Source organism: Phascolarctos cinereus, unplaced genomic scaffold (assembly GCF_003287225.1).
Source record: "Phascolarctos cinereus isolate Bilbo 61053 unplaced genomic scaffold, phaCin_HiC Scaffold_7;HRSCAF=346, whole genome shotgun sequence".
Taxonomy (NCBI): Eukaryota; Metazoa; Chordata; class Mammalia; order Diprotodontia; family Phascolarctidae; genus Phascolarctos; species Phascolarctos cinereus.
The window spans coordinates 54,520,290-54,541,827 of record NW_027556180.1 but is presented as its reverse complement, the minus strand read 5'-3'; the positions used below and the strand labels follow the sequence as shown (position 1 = coordinate 54,541,827).

Below are 21,538 nucleotides of genomic sequence, written 5' to 3'. Positions count from 1 at the left end.
AACTGCCTCACCAAAAAAAAAAAAAAGGTTTCTCCTTAACCAAATTTAGAAAAGGGCATAAAAGACAAACCAAAGGTTCATTCTAAAAGTTTTATCTGCCAAAATATGAGGTTCTCTGGTTTTGTCTGTCCAAGTCTCACTTCAATTACACAAATGACAATGAAATCTATAACCTATTTATTACTGGGTATATAATTAGGATGCAAGCATTTTGTACTGTTCCTGTTTGACCAAGTGGGAGTTTCTTCCATGTGGACAGATAAACAAGATGACTACACTAATTTTAACCTCATTTTCTCATAAAATAAATCAGACAGCTGCGTAAGACTTAAGGTCTCAGAATAGCTGACTTTTGGTAAGTTAAATAAAAACAAGTCTCAACAAGGCAGACAAACTGAAGTCAGATTCTGATTCTGAGATTTATGGTAACTTTCAGTCAAAAAGGCTATTACTTGTTTGGGAAGCAAACTAGAGGCAGCTAGGTGGGATAATGGATAGCAGAGGGCTTGAAGGCAAGGGACATGTTTGAACCCTGCCTCTGACACTTACTGGGTGACCCTGGGCACGTCCCCTAACCTCACAGAGCCTCAGTCTCTTCCTCTTTTCAACGAAGGTGTTGGGGTCAATGGTTTCTGAGGCTGAAGGTCCCTCCCAGCTCTAAGTCTATATCTTACGTAAATATACGGCCACATCTTCATTTAACCTTTGTTTTGAAATACTAGCAATGCAAAGAGCGTATCATAAAGCTGAATGACTTGTGCCAGCATTCATTAATGCAATGCTCTGTGACAAATCTGTTCCTTTGCTGCAGTGCTTTTAAAAATAAAAAAAGGAAGCTTATTTGTACAAGCAAACTGCAAAACAATTATTCATGTCCCTTTGCAACTGAAAAAAGCATGAATTAAAAAAAAATTGGAGTTAAAACGGCCATATCTCAGCCCCAGCCAGCAGATGAGGTCAGGAACAAGTCAAAACAACAGGACCTGCCTGCCTAATCTCCCTGGGGCCTATGACTGAGAATAAACTAGAGTGAATTTCTGGTGGTGTACTGACTAAAGCTCTCTGTTCAGCCCACTGCTGAAATGCCAGTGTGACTAGGGTGCCAACTCAGGTTGTGGTTAGGAGGTGGAACAGCCCAACAATCCCACAGAGAGCTGGGAGGGAAGAGAATTTAGGCAAAAGGACTAAAAACAGGCTAACTGAAGAGCTTCCGATGCTTGCTTGATGCAGTTCCTTATATTTTAAAATAAAAACTAAACAACTCTCACAGTACCAACAGACATGCTCTTTCCTGATTAAAAATACAAAACAAAACCCTTCACTTACATCTGAGACATCTGAGAACGACCAAAATGCCCTTCAGTAGCCATGCCTCTGGGGACAAGCCACTTTTACCATCTGGGTCTCAGTGGCCTCATACACAAAATACCTAGATGATCTTTAATATGATTGTGATTATAAGGGTCATGCCTAACACTTGCAGTCATAATATTAATAAAAGAAGGGGAGCCCAAAACTTTAGTTTATATCAAATTGTACACTAAACCCTTGGAGTAAGCAGAGAGTGTTCAGTTTTGAACTACAGGACATTTAAAAGGTAAAGTAATACAATCTTTATGCTTTTACGTATAAACTAACACAAACTCAGGTCACAGTGATTCTACAAGGTGTTAGTAGCACTCCTAATAATGAAGAGATTAATAAAATCATTAGTAATCAGCACACTGTAGGCAAAGGGATACTGTTAGAATATGAAGAGGCAGCATGGTGGAATGGATAGAGAATCAGGAAGAGGAGCATTTGAATCCTGTCTCTGACCCTGTCTAGCTATGTGACCCTGAGTAAGTCAGCCTTATGTATAGTAAATTACTTCACCAACCTTAAAGTGTTAGTTATTATATTAAAAGTTTGTTTTCTTAAATAGATTGTATAGTCATTCTATAACATTACTTTCACTATCACTCAGTTTATCAAATTGTTTATCATAGAAAACCCAAGGCAAATTCGGGCCCAGGCTGAGGAATTATCACACGTTCTAAATTAGTCAAATCCTAAACTAATGAGATTGTAAGAAAATAATCTTAGGAATAACTGCTGTTTTTAAAATGAACATTAAAAGAGACAGGTTTCCTTTGAAAACCAGGCCTTCTGCTCCTAAAACCATTTACTTACTTCAAAGAAATTTGCTGGTTAGGGAAATTTTTGCACACCAAAAAAATCTTTTCTTTGTCAACATATTATAAGCTTTAAAAGTGTGGACAACAAAGTGAACCGTATTTATCTTTTCCAGTTTTATAAACTTTGGTGCTAGCCTCTCTTAGGCATTCATCTATTCAGACTCAAGATTTCTTATTTGTCCTCAGGCAGAAATCCTACCACTTTTTTGATCACCGAACCTTTTCTCTATCTTCTTTATATCATTCATTAGGGAGATCTTGTTATCTTTCACTCACTGCTTAAATGGCACCTGGAAATAACAGGACATTGAAAAGGCTTGGGAAAGTTACTGAATTTTAGTCTTCTCAGGGAAAATTATTCTAAAACATCTTACCGGTGATATAACCTTCTAACGCCTTTGGCACCAATGATTTAGCAACTCTCAGGTCCTCGAGTGAACACTGGCCTGTTTCCAGGCCAAAAGACATTCCCATTCGCTTCAACACCTCTATATCATCATGGATCTCAAAAGTGTTGTCAAAATTAAAAAGGTACTCGAACCTGCATCAGAGAAAACGTTTACTTTAGGTTTTCTTAGGTATGGGATTTGTTTTCGTTGTTTACATTATACAAGACATACTGCAATGGAAACACATTTTAAGAAGGGATAGAAACAATTTTGTTAAAATTCAGCGGTAAGAGCCATTCAGCTGGGTTCATGAAACCAGCATTTCTGCAGAGTTCAAATGATCTAGTTTCCTAATTAAAACAACTTTCCTGTGAGGGAACACAGGAAAGCATAAACCTTTATTGCTCATTAAACTGGTTCAAACATAAGGCAAAAATTTTGCTCTGGCAAGGACCTTTACTTAATTCAAACCCAACACATATATTACTTTGTAAAAGCTATACTGTATTACATAAAGAATAAAAATAGTGAGGACAGTGGCAATTATTTCCCCTTTTCACTTTTCACTTTAATCCACTGTGAGTTGTTCTATTAACTGATGAAAACGTATTTTTGTACTTTGTACCTTTTGTTTTCAAAAGCCAGGGGTGGTGGTTGTTCAGTCATTTCAGTACTGTCCGACTCTCTGTGACCTGATTTGGGATTTTCTTGGCAGAGATACTGGAGTGGTATGCCACTTTTTCTTCTCCAGCTCATTTTATAGATGAGAAAACTGAGGTAAACAAGGTTAAGTGACTTGCCCAAGATCACACAGCTAGTCAGTGTCTGAGGCCATATTTGAGCTCAAGAAAATGAACCTTCCTGACTCCAGACCCAGCACTCTATCCACTGTGCCACTTCGCTGCCCACTAAATAAACAATTTTTAGCTTGGCAATTATTTCTCCCTTTCACTTTTCAATTTAATCTACTGTGAGTTGGCCTACTAATTGATGAAAACACATTCTTTTGTACTTTGTCCTTTTTGTTTTCAAAAGTCAAGCGCTGACTGCCTCACAAATGTGAACAGATCAAATATCCAATAACCGAATTCCTCTCTTTACTTGTTCACTCCTTCACAAGCTACCTGGTTACCTAAACTTTGTACTTCAAGGTCAGTATTTTTCTTAGCTCTTGTAACTAGTATCACAGCATTACCATGTGCACACACAGGTCATTTTTCTTTGTTTTTCTCTTTGGGGCACAAGCAGTATGACTTTTATAAAAGGGCTTGAATGAAGGCATCGAGTCCTTTTAGCTCTTTGTCTGTATGCAAAGACCACATTCTCCAAACATCACCACCACCAACAGAGGTAATTTGGACAACCACATCCTTACTACAGAAAATCACCAGCAAAGATTAGTTCTGTGGGCATCATTAAAAGTCCAGAGCACATTCTATTCACAAAGGACAATTCTATGAACATTAATAGTGGTTGGCACATAGCAGATGACCAAAAACCACTGACTGAATGAACACAAAAATTTATGATAGCACAATCACACACTTAGGTGAAATTTCTAAATGTAGGAGTCAAATAAACGCTGAATGGGAAAAATCAGCATAAACCTGTTGTGTTCAAATAATTTGAAGTATGCAGTTTGGAAGAAAGGCCAAAAACAAAATCCAAAGAAAACAGTGGAATTAGACAGATATCAAGATCTAAAAGTGTATGCTTTCTATATTTAATATTCACTGAAAATGCTTTCTTAAATTAGGGGAAAACACATATTGAGGGGAAAAAAATCAGCCATTAATATAATTGAATGACAAAGTTTTGGGACCTGTGCTGGACTAACAAGCTTCACCAGGCATCTGAGCCTTGTTCCAAACTCTAAAGAAGCCATTGATGTATATGAAAATCTTACTAAGTGCAAAGAAGGAAGAACAAGTTTAATATTTTCGTAGATCCACAGCTGCCAAAGTTTCTGCCATCTCCTTAATCCTCAAATACACTGTGAAGAGGAATCAAATGAAACATTTTATAAAGTACCATACTTCAGCGACCAGTAAAATGCTGACTGATAACTTCCAAAACATGACAATGGTATTCTTGAGAGACTCTTAGTGAGGCTGATTTCTAATAGATCATTTTAATACTTGCCACTATCTGAAATATCAGTTTAAAGAATGCCCACATTAGGAACAGTCTCGTATAGTGTGCTGACTCTATGAGCCCTAACAACTTTAAGAAGTCAGCACACACAGAACAAAAGTCCTCAATACGAGTATGTGCTTTTGCCTCAAACCATTATCACACACACAAAATCGTGGGATAAACAAAAACAAGGTCAATTCAGCTTGTGCAAAAACACCAAGGTGACATGCAAGAACTCAGCTCAGCAATTCAATGGAAAGATTCTAAGGGTTAATGCTAAGGATTTTAGCATTACCTTATAGCCACAGACAAGACTGTGTGACTTTTAAATGATGCCGTTTCTGAGCAGTATTTTTTTTATTAAATTGACTCTGAAAGGGTTAATCTTAAACAATCAAGATTCAGGCAGGAAAGTTCTATGTGTGTGGTTTCTCCTAGGATTAGACTATTTCCAAAAATCATATCTATCAGTATGATATGGAAACAATGCATGTGTTCACATGTAACCTTTTTAGGAGTTCAAATACTACAGAACGTACTGCAGTATATTCTCAGGCAATTTGTAGAGTAAGCATTTCTTTACTGCTACCCCTAAGGTTATCACTTCTCTTTTTAAAAATTCTGCTCCCTCTCATTAGTTGACCCAGGTGCCCAGCACTAAGAATAAGAACGTAGCAGAGTTTGTAAAGGAGATCTAAAGAGCAAAGCAAAATAACAGGAAGAAGAAAAGGACAGCAAGCCCATGGGGATTTCTGATGTCTCCAAAATGGCCCTTAGGCCACAGGCTGGAATACCAGTGACTTACATTATTCTGATGCCAGAAAAAATGAGCTGAGATTTTTTAAAGTGTCATTTTTCCTCTATGTGGCAACAGTCTATCAGACTCAATCAAACACAATTCAATTCAATTCAATTAGAAAAGCATTGTCAAATGCCTATTATGTTTCAGGCATCTGTTGTGATAGGTGCTAAGAAAAAAAACAAAAACAAAATATTTCTTGCCTTTAGGGATAATCTACCTCCCATTTTCACACTCAATGATTTTCATGCAATAGAAGTAGGTGCAATTAATATAAAGGTGCACAAAAGATACATGTTTTGGTAGTATCAAACAATCACAGAGTTGGAAGAGACCATCTAATCAAACATGGACCTGATTAGGAATCCCATCACTAAATACGTGGTCATCCAGACTTCCCTGGGAGAGCCCTCATGAGGGGGAGCCCACCACTTCCTCTGGCAGGCAGATCATTTCATTTCTGGATAATTTTAATTGTGAAGAAGTTTTTCCACAGTTTAAACTGAGATTTGTTGCCTCTGAACTTCTCACTGCTCCAGTTCTGCTTTCTGAGGCCAAGCACAACAAATTTAATCCCTTTGCCAAAAGACAGACCTTTCAAGTCTTTGAAGGACAGTTACCAAGGCTCCTTTACTCTTCTCATGAGGCTAACCACCATAACAGGTTCTTCAACCAATCCTCATCCAGCGGGTTTTCAAGGTCTCTCACCACCCTCTTCTGGACCCTTTCCATATTCTTAACACCCTTCCTAAAATGTGGTGTCTAAGATAAACACAATGCTCCAGGTACACTGAGGAGGGCAGAGGACAGCAAGACTGCCTTTTCCGTGTTCTTGACCTACGACTGTCCTGCTGAAGCCTTATCACATCTTTCTTTGGCTGCCAATCCTTCTGTGGCTTCACTTGGAGCCTGCAGTTCACCACAACCCCCAAATGAATTACATATAGTTATAAAGTGGCATCAAGACACAATGTTCTTATTAGAATATAGAGTGAATTAAACCCTTTCCTTTATTTACTATGTGATTTGTACGAGACACTGAGGTCCTCTCTCAAGCTGAACTGCCAAGCATTCAAACTCTACTGCAGAGAGTGCAACTCTCATGGGCTCGCCATGTAGCCCAAATGCCAAATGCACATTTACCTAAAAGACTACTTTATGTAGAACTCACACAAGGCAAGCACTCACACTGAGGTCAGAAGAAGCAATACAAGGATTCTCTCAAGAAGAACCTTAGTATTAATTGTGGAGATGCTCGCACAGGTGCACTCACATCAAAGAAGGCACTGTGTTCTATAAGCAGAGTAGAATCAAAGTAGCACAATGGAAACATGAGCTGTGTAAATGCAGAGAGATCTCCCTCCCAAATGTTCTAACAGACTATTTGTGCCCGATCTGTGGCAGAGTCTTTTGAGCTCATATTGGATTGGTCAAGCCACAGTCAAACACACTGTACTTTGACTCCAACGTTGTGATGTCATTGGTCCTCTTCAATTACCAAGCACGAACAACATGTGATTTCCTAAATGCATTCTCACTCTGTACTATGTGATAAATACTGATAGCCAGAGGAGGCTGTATGAATGGAAGCAGAATGCCATCACTGCCACGTGCTGCTGGCTGTCCTAAGTCATCAGATCAGAGTTCCTGTGCCGGCATGAAGTCTCTTTGACATGAATTTGAAGATGCGTTTGCTTCCCCAAATGAAACCCCATCCCACCTTATTCACACTTACTTGTCACTTGAGATGCTGCAGTCTATGACAGTTCTTTTGCTTGTGTTGACAATTATAAAAGGCAGTTGTATTGTGGAGTTCAGAGCTGGTGGGCCCTGGTTCTGCTGTTCATTCTGCCGATTCCTTTGTACCAGATTTTTAAAAGCTATTTGCTAAAGTAAGAATAATAGTAAAGGAATGGGATCAGTGGATGTGATTAAGAAATTGTAACTTCATGTGATTTAGAATAAATTTAAAACCAGACAGTTAATTTAGGCTGTCAATTCTTTAAGGTACCTACACCAATGTATTTATAATAAGATGAACCTACAAGAAGTTACTAAAGAAGAATAACTGGTTCAATGGCCATGTCTCCAAGAGGAAAAGTGAATTTAAAAAATCATTTTACCTACATTGTAACTTCAAAAGGAAATTGCATCATCTAAATGTTTTTTTTTAAGGAAACAATAACATTCAATTACTCAGTCATTAAACATTTATTTAGCACCTATTATATATCAGCACTGCGCTAAGCTGGGTGACACTAAGCTAGAGCGCTGGACCTGGAGTCAGGAAGACCTGGGATCAAATCCAGCGTCAGATATTTCCTAGCTCTATGACCCTGGACACGCATTTAACCTCTGTCTGGCTCAGCTCCCTCAACTGTGAACTGGGGATAATAATAGCACCTACCTTCCAGGGTTATTATGAGAACCAAATGGGCTAATATTGGTAAAGTACTTACCACAGTGCTGGACATATGGTAGGCACTTAATAAATGCTTGTTTCTTTCCTTCTCCCCAAATGCTGGAGCACAAAGAAAGGTACAAGACATTCCTGCTCTCAAGGAGCTCTCAGTCTAAACAGGGAGACAACATACAAATAACTATGTAAAAAGAAGCTGTATGATATATATGTTCAACCATTTACTAACATCTATATTAGCTCGTATGTGAATTACTCTGCAGAAAGGGCTTTGGTTCACTAGTCTCACTATTATAACTTTGCTAGGTGCATGGTATAGACATATCTAATTAAAAAAACTGGTCTGTCTAGCTACATGCATGTATCATGTTATAAAGCATACGGGTACCATTTGGAACATGCATGCATAAGTTCACAAGGAAAAATAGCCATCCATAGTATGTCTGGGAAACAGGAGTCTGATGGGCTGTGTTTCTTGATACAACCATGAGGGTAATTAAGATCACTTCACCATTTTAGAGAAGACAGAAGCTGTTCCCCACACTCTGATGACCTTAACGGAACAAAAAAAGGCCAGTAAGTATACTTAGCCCTCCTGTCCCCTGCCTGCTCATGGCCACAGATGCCAGACCTGCACCTTCTTCTCCTACTTAATCTCAGTGGGACAATTTATACACAAATTTTGTGGGGATAAGCTACCTAAATGTGGGGATAAGCATTACTTAAATCATGGGGTTGTTGTTAGAAAAATACTTTGTAAGCTGTAAGGTGCCAAATAAATTAGGCTGCTATGTCATTACTAGTCTATTGATTGTGGTATTAAAAAAAAAAAGGAAAAGCAACAATGGGAACTTTTTTCAATCTGATCCTTCTGGCTGAACATCTAATGGATAGGCCACACAGGACAGAAATCTTTCCTCAGACTAACTGCATAAATCACCAGGGGCTTGTTCAAGGCCATGTCTTTAAGACAGCAACTTTAGGATGAAGCGTGAGGTTAAAAGTAGTAAGTTTTAAACAATTCTGAGTGTCAGAATTTGAAACAACAAGCTTGGCTTTAAGGTTTTGAGTCAATTCCAGTAAGACAATCTTTACCACCTCCAATCCTTGGTGTACTATGGAAAGCACTTGGGGACAATGAATGAAGGTGTAATGAAGGTGAATGAAAGCTACAGATAATTATGTTAAGATATATGAATGGCTGTAAGATATAAGGATCAATGAGAATTGAAATGAAATGAAGAAAAATGAAAATTAAGGTGAGAAGTGGGAAAGATGGCAGCTTAGGAACTCTTGGCAAATCATCTGTACCAAGAGAAAGGAGAGACAAGTTACAGGAAGGAATATGTCTTTCTCTTGCCAGGGCACATATACTGAAGTGAATTAAGTAAATGGTCAAATAAGCTGTCTACCAGGACATTAGAATAACAATTATTTAAACTAGTAAAAAGCTGGTTTAACTCGGGAACTTATTTCTTATCCAGTGTTCCCCAAATCTTCACAAAGGTTTTTATTATCACAACACACGAGCCATTTAGTAACACTGTTTTCTCAACTCTGTTTTCTATCTATCTATTCCTCTCTTTTGCTTTTTCTCTTTTTTCCTATGTTATCTCCTGAGACATTAGACTAAGAAGATAAAAGGAGTAAGAATAATCATTTGAAATATTAATCAAATTCCTGTAGAATTGATTTACCTATGCCATACATATTGGATAAAAAAATTAAAGCAGGAAAAAAAAATCAAGAAACCGCTTTCAGTAAGATTACTTCTTTCATTTGTGAGGATGATAGAATGTATGGTGGAAAAAGAACCAGATCTGGAGTCAGAAGACCTGAGGCCAAGTCCTGTGTGACAACTGGCTAGTCATTTAATATTTGTAAGCCTTTTCTCATCTTAAAAAATTTGCAATACTATTTACTTTTCTCTATCTCACAGACTTGTGAGGAAAGTACTTTATAAAATTTAAAGCACTATGTGAGGTATTATTATTACTATGAAAAATTCAGTAAATTATAAGAGAAATCAAACAGGTAAAGAATATTTTGATCATACAGGAAAAAATGATTACCTAAGCAGTCAAAAAATCAAATAATTTAAGCCTGAATTATGTATTTACATATATTTAAATTTTTTTGCAACCAATAATAATGGCTACAACTTTGTGCTGAGAAAGACAAAAGTCTCAAAGCCTTTTCTGGCTCTATTTGAAGTTTCTCTGCTTGTAGAGAAAATGGCATTATTGTACTGTTCAAAGTGCATTTTTACACCAATTATAATAATCAAAGGCAAAAAAAGGTTATTTGGCCCAACCACCCTGTGACTCTAACTCACATGATTTTATACAAAGATTCCATTATGTTCAAAAAGCATCCAAACCCTTAGTGGTAATCCAAACAATTACAAATACAGGGATCCTTATTTAAATACTACACTTCTTTTTCTTAAGCAGAAATGTACTTCAAGTTCTGATACTTCTATATCATAGCGAGAAGAGGCTTCTATGATTCTGCATTGTAATTGCTCTAAATTGTAACCAGTTATCAAGGAGCCTTTACAGTGGTTTATGTCCAGAATGACAGTAGATGATAGGAGTAAAACATTTACATTTCTCAATGTAAATCCTTCATAGGGTGAACAAACTTCTGTGAGAAAAAGGCAAATATAAATTGCAAGAAGCTGAATCATTTCCAAAGACCAAGAGGCAGAAGAAGGCTGAGACCTGAGTGGTATTGAGACACCCCTGGGCGGAAAGACTACTGCTGCTTTCCCTAAGCATCTGCAAGTCAACAATTCTGAGCATTCTACAGAGGAAGTTAAGTCAATGGAAACAGAACACACACACACACACACACACACGCATGGACAAATCACAAGCAACACCCACATACCTGCAGTAGCAGCTCCTGCAGCTGAGCCCTCTTCTGCTTTATCCGCTCTATTCGCCTTTGCTTCTCTATCTTTAAAACACGGATTACAAATAACATCAATATAATTAAACTTAAGAATAAGGATGTACTTTAGCTTCCTTACTCATTCTCTTTTCTGTGACAGCAAGGACAGTGTAGCACTTGTCATTAATAGCAAAATCCACCTATGCTTTAAAGCTACTGCTAAAATTTTAATAGCCAGTCAAGTATAACATGTCCAATAGTGTGATGGCTGAATAAAATGACATAAAAGTTAGCAACATTAGCAAAACTGTTAATAAAGACGACATCACTTGTCTCCAACATTTAATCTAAGAACCAATACTATGCAACACATTCCCCATTTGCAGACAACATTTTCACCGTTTCCCCACAAAGAACATAACAGTTATTTACTTTGGCCTGGCTCTTCCTCTATCTCCTGGCTTTTCCCAAACATTTCTCTTCCCGGGCTCCACCAAACACCGTTTACTAGAGTTGCTGGCCTCTTCTGCGCTGTTTCTGGGCACTTCTGCCTAAGTTGGTGTTGCTCTAGCTAGGTATCAGAACATTTCATCTTTCATATTTCCAATCTCATTTTTGATATAAAATAATAATTTTTGTTTAGGAGGCATTCTGATCAACTAATTCCTTGAGTTTATCGATGGCAAGCTATCTAAAGAAGTCAGTTAAAGGTCTCTAGCTGTGCTGGAGTCATTTTTGGTATCTAGCTTGCCTTAGCAGCAGCCAAGGAAGACCTTCCGTTTTGTTTTGTTTTTCCTTAAAGAAAATCAAGAAAAACTCAGAGAAAAGATCCTCTTCTTTTAACTTTCACATGTCACAATTCCTTGTGACTGGACACAGACAGGTTGAACACACATTACTTTAGATCTGAGAGAAACATGAAATCAACCTTAATTACCTCAACAGCTATATAATCAGCTTGAGTTATCTATATTTCTATATTTATATTTATGGCCATTAGAATAAAATTATCCCCAAACCAAATTAAAAAACAACATTCCGTGACAAAGTTTAATTCAGGAAGGTTTCTTAAATTTCTGCTTTAACAAGAGGGCACAGAATGAATGAATGTTTTACATTTTAATTGTGTATGGGATAATTTCAGCTTTTTATGGTTATAGGTTTCAAAAAATTCAGACAAGAGGTATATGATTCCACAAGACTAAAAGGTAAGTAGGTTCAAGCAAAAAATCATTATGGCCCCATCACAAATGATTTTGATGAGGAAGAAAAGGAAAAGCATCTGAAGTGGAATTTATGATGAATTTAGATTTGAAGATGGTTGGTAAGAAAACCTATACGAAGTTGACAAAGATTAAGAGTCAGTCCTAAAAAATAATAGTGATCAATGGATTTGAAAATTTTCAAAAAAAGAAAATTAAACTATGATTGACCATCTGAAAAACTATTCAAAATCACTAAAAATCATGAAAACACACAAATTTAAAACTATTCTGAAATATTTCACACCTTTCAAATTAGAAAAGATGGTAAAAGGATGAAAAGGGTCTGTGGAAAGACAGACTAATCTACTGCTGCTGGTGTTGTGAATTCTATAAAACAATATGAAATTGTTCAAGACCCAAACAATCCACAACTGAGTTTATATAACTCAAAGATGCTAATAATAGCAAGAAAACACACACACACACACACACACACGTACAAAAACACCCATACTAGCATTACTCATAATAACAAAAATGAGTCTTAGGATCGAGGAAAAACTGAGTTAAGTTGTGATACAGATATGCATATATATATGGTACAGTCCTGCAACATAAGAAATGAAAAAAAAAGCATGCAAATTTCAGAGAAATATGTATAGTCATGGAGGAAACATGGAGGAAAACAAAACGAGGAACTAATTAATCATATAATGACTACAACAAAACAAAGACAGATAACAGAAAAGGCAATAAAACTGGTTAATTCTGCCTAATGGAACTGAAAAATAATGGATAACCCAGGTACCAGATGATTAAATTAAAATTAAAGCATACATTCTTCCTTTTGCTAATAATCTATGAACTATAAAAATGTTAAGTGATGTACATCAACAGGCTGTTACTTCTTTAATGTTTTTCTTATTCAGTAAATCTGTTTTACGAGGTTTAAGTATTTGAGGATAGTGTTAATTACACCAAAATAAAATATCAATAAAATAATTTTTAAAAACAGATCAGGTTAGGGGCAAGGCCAGAAGCAAGATGATAACCAAAGGTACATAAGAGTGTCTTAATATTACTATTATTAAGAATGAAGAAAGACTTATTCTAAGGAAAAAACAAAAAGGATTTTGTGTATCTGTGTAAAGAGGTAGCGAGGTGGTTTTATGAACAGATCACAGGATTAGGATTCAGTAAGACCTGAGTTCAAATCCAGCCTCAGATATTTCCTAGCTGTGTGGATCTTCGCAAGTCACTGAAAATTTTGATGCTTGTTCCATCATGTGTAAAATGGGGACAGGGGCAGCTAGGTGGTGCAGTGGATAGCTCTGGCCTTGAAGTCAGGAGGATCTGAGTTCAAATCCAGCCTCAGACATTTGACACTTACTAGCTGTGTGACCCTGGGCAAGTCACTTAACCCTGACTGCCTCACCAAAAAGCAAGCTAGCTAAATAAATAAATGAATGAATGAATAAATAAGTAAATAAACAAATAAACAAACACATAAATAAATAAATAAATGAAATGGGGATAACAAAAGCATCTACCTCCCAGGGTTGCTGCAAGGATAAAATGAGACAATATTTATAAAGTGCTTTGCAAACTATAAAATACTACATAAATGCTAATTAGTATTATTATTGTTGCTATTATTATTATTATTATTTCAATGAGATATCTGGTAAAGTTTCTCAAAACAACATGGTGAGAGAATAGAGGTCTGAAAATAAAATTTAATTTTAAGAAGTACAGTGGAAAACATGGAGAAGCGTAGGCTAGATGATAGTATTAGATGGATTTAAAACTGACTGAATGACTGGATCTGATTGTTGATTAATAGATACTGAGCTGCTGTGGTACGGAGAAAGTGAGATCTTTGCTAAAATGCCACAGGTATCTGTTTTTAGCTTTGTTTAGTTTAACATTTCTACCACTGAGCTTGACGAAGGCAGGAATGGAAAGTTTGTTAAATTTGAGGATGGCACAAAATGTAGCTTATATGCTGGATAACTAAATTCAGATAGCTGAAAAGATCCCCACAGGCTGGGATGATTGGCTGGGTAGAATAAGCAAATATAATAGGAAATTATCATATAGTTCTAAAATTGGGTTAAAAAATAAGCTACAAAATACAAGATGGAACTATGTGAGTGAAAAGTGAAAAGTTTTAGTGGTCTGCAATGTCATCATAAGGTCAACAAGTGTGATGTGGCAATTTGGAACTATGGCCAAAATCACTAAACTGGGATTAACCCACAGAGATCAAAAAAAGAAAGGACCCATATATAAAAAATAATATTCATAGCAAATATTTTTGTTATAGCCAAGACCTGGAAACTGAAGGGATGCTCATCAAACGGGGAATGGCCAAATGACTACTGTAATATAAATGCCACAATGTTGGACTAATGAAATGATGAAAAGGATGGTTTCAGAGAAACCCAAGAAGGTTTGTATGAAATGTTCCAGAGTAAGGTAAACAGAACCAGCAGAAAAATGTAGATGTTAAAAACAACTGATGAAAAAAACAACTTTGAAAGAATTCTGATCAATGCAATGACAAATCATGACTCTATAGGACTGATGATGAAGCATATTTACCTCTAGTGACAGAAGTAATGAACCCAAGGTGCAGAATAAGACACACATTTTTGGACACAGCAAATGTGTGGATGTTTGATTTGATTATGTACCTTTGTGAAAGGATTCTTTTTCTTTTCTTTTTTTTCCATTTGGGGGAGAAATTTGGAAGGGATTGGGTGGGGGCTAGCAATAGTTTCACCAAAAAAAAAAAAGAAAGAAAGAAAAAGGGTCACTGAAGCATTTTTAAAAATGCACAGAACAGAAGGAAGTTCAGAAGGAAACACAGATAAGTAGAACAGTTTTGAAAATAACATACTGAGTTTATTATATACTTAAAAACCCAAGTTATACATAATAGATTCACAGTTTTACATAGGACATTTACATTTTCTTTATTTCACAGATGTAAATGTTCATTTTTTTGGATATTCATTAAATCCAGAATTTAAAAAATACTGCTAAAAAGAAATAGGAAACACTTTAAAATATTCTCAAAATCACTAATTATGAGATCATATTGTTATTCTTTTTGAATATTCTGCTATTTTAAGTTTCTCTCCTCCCTGCTCATCATGGTCTTATAAAATCCTCTCTCTTTTTTCAAGATTCAGTTCAAGTACCACCTCCTACACGAGCTCAACTGCTAGGGCTATACCTCTTACACTACCTTGTGTTTAACTACTTTGTATTCATTTGCATTTCTTCTCTTTACAGTTTCCACATATGTTTATATATGTCTGCTTTCTTCCCTATCAGAATTGTAACATCCTTGTGAGTCCGGGTTGTTTCCATTTATTGTATTTTTATCTCTAGCACCTAATATAGTGCCTGGAACATAGTAGGTGCTTAATAAATGTCAAACGGCTGATTTCTAAATGCTTTTTTTTTTACTAAAAATTATGGTAGTTAATTGATTATTATTATCAATAATAATAATAATAATAATAATAATAATAATAATAATAATAGTAGTAATAGCTAGCATGTAGTGTTTTAAAGTTCACAAAGTCCTTCACAAGTATGATCTCATTTTATTCTCACAAAAACCCAGGGAAGGTGGTGCTATTTTCTCCATTTTGTAGATTAGTATTTATTCAACAAGTTATAGCTAATTTTTTCTAGTGTCTATAGAAAAAATGATAAAATCAATCAACAATTATTTATTGCCTAATATATCAACTATACTTTAAATTATCTATTGGTATTGCTTACATAGATTTAAAAATTCAATATAATCAATTTCTAAATAATTGTGAAAATAATATAAAATATGAAAAAATATAGATAATAATGAAAATATATTACAATTAGATGAAAATTCTTTCACAAATGAAGATAATATAAAATTATATTATTTAAAACCAAACAATTTTGTTCTTACCTCTAGGTTTTGACATTCTTGAGCTGAATTTGTAGGAAGCCCAATCCATTTTATTTCTTTTTTTTCCTTTGAAATTATGTTCATTGCCATTAGCACATTGAGGGCATCATAAACTCTTCGTCTAATATTCTTCTGATCATAAGCCTGCTAAAAAAAGGTTTCATTGAGCTGGGAAGTTTAAATGAAGGCAGAATTTTTATTTATGTTATGACACTGGCAAAAGGGAAAGGAATCTGTGAAAAATTATAATGGAAGAGAAGAAAAATCTCATAGCACTGTGATAAAATTATGAAGTATTTTTATTTGTGAAAACAGGAAATAGGAAACGCAAAGTTTGAAAAATACTGGTATAAAGGGAAAACTGTCAAACATACAACCACCATTCACAGCAGCATTTCTTGTGGTAGCAAAGAATTGGAAACAAAGCAGGTACCAATCAAGTGTGAAGCTGCTGAAGAAACTGTGATACACAAATGCAATGAAATGTTACCATGCTGCAAGAAAAGGCACATATGAAGAATTCACAGAAGCATAGAGGATTTATATGAGCTGATACAGAATGAAAAAAGCAGAACCAGGAAAAAAATACTACATCCAATGACTATACTATAACCTTGTAAACAGAACAGAAGAACTGAAACCAAACACTGTGGAATTAAGTTTGTCACCTGAGACAACTCTCTGTCCTCTTTCAGAGGTGGGTGTGGAACATAACATATATTTTTGTTGTTGTTATTTGTTTGGTTGTTTTTAGCCAATTGGGGTTAAGTGACTCACCCAGGGTCACACAGCTAGTACGTGTTAAGTGTTTGGTCTGAGGCCGCATTTGAACTCAGGTCCTCCTGACTCCAGGGCCGGTGCTCTATCCACTGTGCCACCGACCTGCCCCGAATATAACATATGTTGTCAGACGTGCCTGCCTGATGTGCTAACTGATTTTATTGAACTACTTTTTTTCTTCTTTCCTTTTTAATCTTTGTTACAGGGGATGGCTCATCAAGTAGGAGAAGTGGGAGGAATACATTCAGAACTAAAGGAGCTATGTGAACTAAAAGACATTTATAATTTTTTTTAAAAGAAAGGTTTGATTGAGGATTAGAAGGAAATAAATCACTCATTTCCTGGAAGTACCATTAATTCTCTTTTCTTTTTTTAGGCAACTGGGGTTAAGTGACTCGCCCAGGGTCACACAGCTCATAAGTGTCAAGTGTTTGGTCTGAGACCAAATCTGAACTCAGGTCCTCCTGACTTCAGGGCCGGTGCTCTATCTACTGTGCCAGCTAGCTGCCCCTGAAAGAAAATTCTTTTTTCTTTTTTTTTTTTTTTTAATTTTTGGTGAGGCGATCGGGTTTAAGTGACTTGCCCAGGGTCACACACCTAGTTAAGTGTTAAGTGTCTGAGGCTGGATTTGAACTCAGGTCCTCCTGACTCCAAGGCCAGAGCTCTATTCACTGCGCCATGTAGCTGCCCATTAATTCTCTCAAGATGAGATCACTACTTAGTGCATGGGAAAAATCAGTTTACTGAATGTATTTCACAAGGTATCTAGTTAATGAGAAATCTACTCCTTTGGAACTTGAAGAATAAGGCCCAATAACTAAAGTATATATTCCTGCTGTATGAATACTGAATAATTTCTCCAGCTATCACCTTAAAACAAAATGCTAGTAATGTCAAACTTTCTGGGACAAAGGTGATGAAGCTCATCTAAAAATTCTAAGTATAGTCTACTCATTAATATCTTATACAATTCTTATACAAGACCCACGTTCTTTTAATCACTGACTAATTCTCTTTAGCTTATGAGTCATAATACTACACTACATGCCATTACCACACATGGACACTTAATAGACATAATAAACCCGAAGTATGAGATAGGTATTGGCTCTTTGTGCACTCAGAGGGTAAAGTTAGAAGACAATGAATGCCATATTTCTAAGGGTAATTCAAGGCAGGGATATGGCTGATCAAACCTAACAGGCTCAGGTTCACACTATGTTAGGAACACTTCTTTCCATACCCATGTGACCAATATGATTAGGTGGCACTTCTGTGAATGCTTACCAAATCTGTGTCGGGTTATCCAACAAATCAATGTCAGAACTCCAAACAACACCTGGTTCTCAGGTTATGTTAACAAATTCATAACAAGTCTAATTTGCGTAATTTTTTTCTTTGTACACCACTTGGTATTACTACAAATAAACTATTACTAGACTATCTTTCAGATTACCTTTGACGATGCTATGTCCCACACATACATCCTAGTACTGTTACTCATACTATTACTATAAATATTATTCAACATTCTGAGAAGACAATTGATGACTAATTCAGAAATCCTGCTTAAAAATTTGTATCAGATATGTAAAATTAAAAGACTGAAAACAAAATAAGTGTTCCTGAAATTACACACATGCATACACTCCACCCCAGTTATAGCTGTGGGGTTAAAAAGTTGTCATTACATAAATTTTGTGGCTCTTAAAAAGATCTCAGAACAGATTTCAAAATTCTGTTGTTAAAGAGAGCAAGCTCTTGTGGCAGGCAAAAAAATATTTAAAACTTATGTTCAATTATTTTTAAGTTATGCTTACTTAGGGTTTATTCACGATTGCTAGAGTAAGACATATCCTGGCTCTAATTTTTTGTATAGTTAAAAAAATTTCTAATCTGAAAACCAAGAATATTTAAAATTCTCACAGAGCAACTCATCTACTTCTGCCAAACTATATTTGCTGTTACCAGAATCCCAGATTAATTTTTAAACGCTACCCTACATTAGGGTGTCTGAGAGTGGGAGGAGACCAAGGTATTCCTCTGTAACATTAATATTTAGTTGCTCAGTACTCATAACTCACTGATCTGTGTGTTTGGATGGATGGAAGCATGCACGTATGTGGTTCTTCAGTTAAAGCTAGAACTTTTATGGTGATACCAAGATCTCCATGTTTATGAGTCTTTTGGGCTCCCACTGCTGTCACTTCCCCTAAAGATGTTCCCATCTTGCCATCAGTTATCACTAAAGTATGCCTTTTCCAACCCTTCTGCAGCCATAAGTAGGCACTACCCAGGGGCTGTTTCCCAAGGGCTCAGGAAGAAGAAGAATATTCTACACATCAGTAAGCTGTGCCACGAGTTATACCCAGAATATCAAGTTTGTGATCAGGCTCCAGCGTTGACAGACAGAACTTCCATGAGCATCTCAGGGTGTTTTGTTTTGTTTTGTTTTTTCTCTCTCCTAGTGCCTTTTTTTAGTTTTTTAAATACATAATGGAAAAATTATAGATATACTGATCTCAAAAGGAAAACTAAATTTTATAAGATTTTTAAAAATTTATCTAGAACGCTGAAATTAGGGAGAATAAAGCAGGAGGTTTCTTAAATATTTCTGACCTCTCCACATTTAAGACGTACTTTAAAGGAGATAATATTGTTGCTGCAGTAAACATATTCAATGTCAAGTTTATGATCTACTTACTGAATCTGTTGCCAAATGATTATTTGAATTGGTAAACTCTGATACTAACTCATCAGCCACTTCATTATACGAAGTTGTTCCTTTGCGTTGAACTTTTTCACATACTTTCATTGAAAAATGTCTCAAGCCTTTTCCATTTTTATCTCCTTTTTTGCTTCTTTTGCTGTAAAAGAAAGAAAATAATTTTTAAGAAACTCCTCATGTTAGGCAAAAATGAAATGGTTTTCATTTTGAAGAAATCTATTTAGTTGAATTATTAAAATATAATCATCTTGCTGATATCTTTCTGATACCTACAACAGAGTAACAAATGTACCTTTTAAATCCAATTTATATACTTCTAGAAACTTTTTTTCGCTAAATTTAGTCATTACTTTAATGTCTTTCAAAATATAAAGATTTTTGTTTTGTGTGTGGAAATCAAAAGTACTACTATTACTAATTTCTTGTATTCTTTAACTTTAAAGAGATTATAGAAGTTCTCACGTTCTATCTAGTGTTTCACTTAAATTCTATAGTTACTTGCTAAGCTTTGATCAAGGATACTTTCATCTTCAATAAAATCTCATGAGATCTTATACATAGGTCAACAAAGTCTTAGTTCAATAATTTTCCTAATTTTGGAATAAAATTAACAAATATAAAGAAATGCTATTTTCATGAACAAATGTATTACATATAGAAAAGTTAAAGTTATAAACAAAATTATGACATCAGAAATGAGAACTGACCTATTTGTTTAGTGACTCTTATTCTCTTGGGGTTACTTTTTTTTGGGGGGAAGGGGGCTGTGATGCAACAGGGAAGCTGCATTTCCTTATTCTGATTTTATCTTTCCAACGTACCTAAGCAGTAATAATTGTGACTTTATCAATAATTAATGACTGGTCTGCCCAACACTAGCCACTCATTCAAAGACAAGTATTTCAATTAATCAACAAGCATTTGTAAAATACCTGTTACATTTCAAGAATATTTATTTTAATTCATGATAGCTAACATGATATTGTGCTTTAAAGTTTGCAACATGCTTTTTGTATGTGTGTATATATGTATATGTATTATGTGTATATATGTATATATACATTTACACATTATATATACACATATAATTTGATTAAAGGCATAAAGCAATTCCTTCAAATAAGAATGACTACATTTTGTTGTACATTTAAGAGGTGGTACATGTAGGTAACTATACTCTTAAAACAGATACAACATTAAGATATCACTGATTATTTTTCTGAATTAGTACAATCCTACAAAGTGATAACTCTGAAGAAAAATGTACAAGTCTGAACCAAAATCAGAAAAAAACACTGCCAAAACACAGAAAGACTTTTACCACAAACGTAAAGTTGAAAGTTATTACTTGAATATGCTCTTTGCTAATAAATGGCCCAAAGAAGCACAGACTGAATTTTAAAGAATCCAGCATGCTTTCTGAAGACATGAACACAGTAGCAGAGTAAAATACTACCAGCTTCCACATGAAACTGATACTCTGCAGAGCAGGAATAGTGTCCAACCTGCAGTACAGAGAGTTATTTAAGACTGATGGCTACCTCAGCTGTTTAATCAACAACCATCAAGCTAGACTTAACATGAAAAGGCTAATGAGCACCAAGAATGACAAAATGACATGCAACTGAGTGCAATGTTTTATACAAAAGGAGGTCTTAATGAACGCTGAATTGAATTTATCTAACTTACAAATTCAGTTGGTATAGCAGAAAAGATACTCCCAGAGGACTGCAATTCAAGTTATCACCAGTCCTTTGACTCTGTTATGAGACTTTGTCATTTAAACTCTTTGGCTACCCTTAGTTGTCTTAGTTGACTCATCTGTAAAATGTGGACAATATCAACTTAGCTACTTGAAGGCAGGAAGAAGGGCTAGAACCTCGGGGATCTTCTACTTCATATTGAGTCTAGCTTCCTTATAGCTGGCACTGGTAAAGCAGCAAGTAGCATGTGGTATCCAGTTAGGAAACTAGGTCTCCTTTCCATATATTGCAGATAAGCTACTATGACTCCTCTGAAAAATATCAGTGTAGTTCAGAACCT

At 35.6% G+C, this 21,538-nt stretch overlaps 1 protein-coding gene across 18 annotated transcripts in view; it reads right to left on the bottom strand.

Annotated features, from left to right (window-relative positions):
• TFDP2 (transcription factor Dp-2) overlaps positions 1-21,538 on the bottom strand; it is a 173,859-nt gene that overhangs the window by 11,839 nt on the left and 140,482 nt on the right. For 16 of the 18 annotated variants that reach the window (XM_020971002.2, XM_078147530.1, XM_078147529.1 and 13 more), the window contains 5 exons: positions 19,472-19,634; positions 15,988-16,134; positions 10,813-10,881; positions 7,237-7,388; positions 2,552-2,718 (listed from right to left, as the gene is read on the bottom strand). In XM_020971002.2, coding sequence (XP_020826661.1) covers positions 2,552-2,718; positions 7,237-7,388; positions 10,813-10,881; positions 15,988-16,134; positions 19,472-19,634 — 698 coding nt within the window. The remainder of the gene's footprint in view (positions 1-2,551; positions 2,719-7,236; positions 7,389-10,812; positions 10,882-15,987; positions 16,135-19,471; positions 19,635-21,538) is intronic. The other 2 variants (XM_020971003.2, XM_078147531.1) reach the window with 1 other exon arrangement.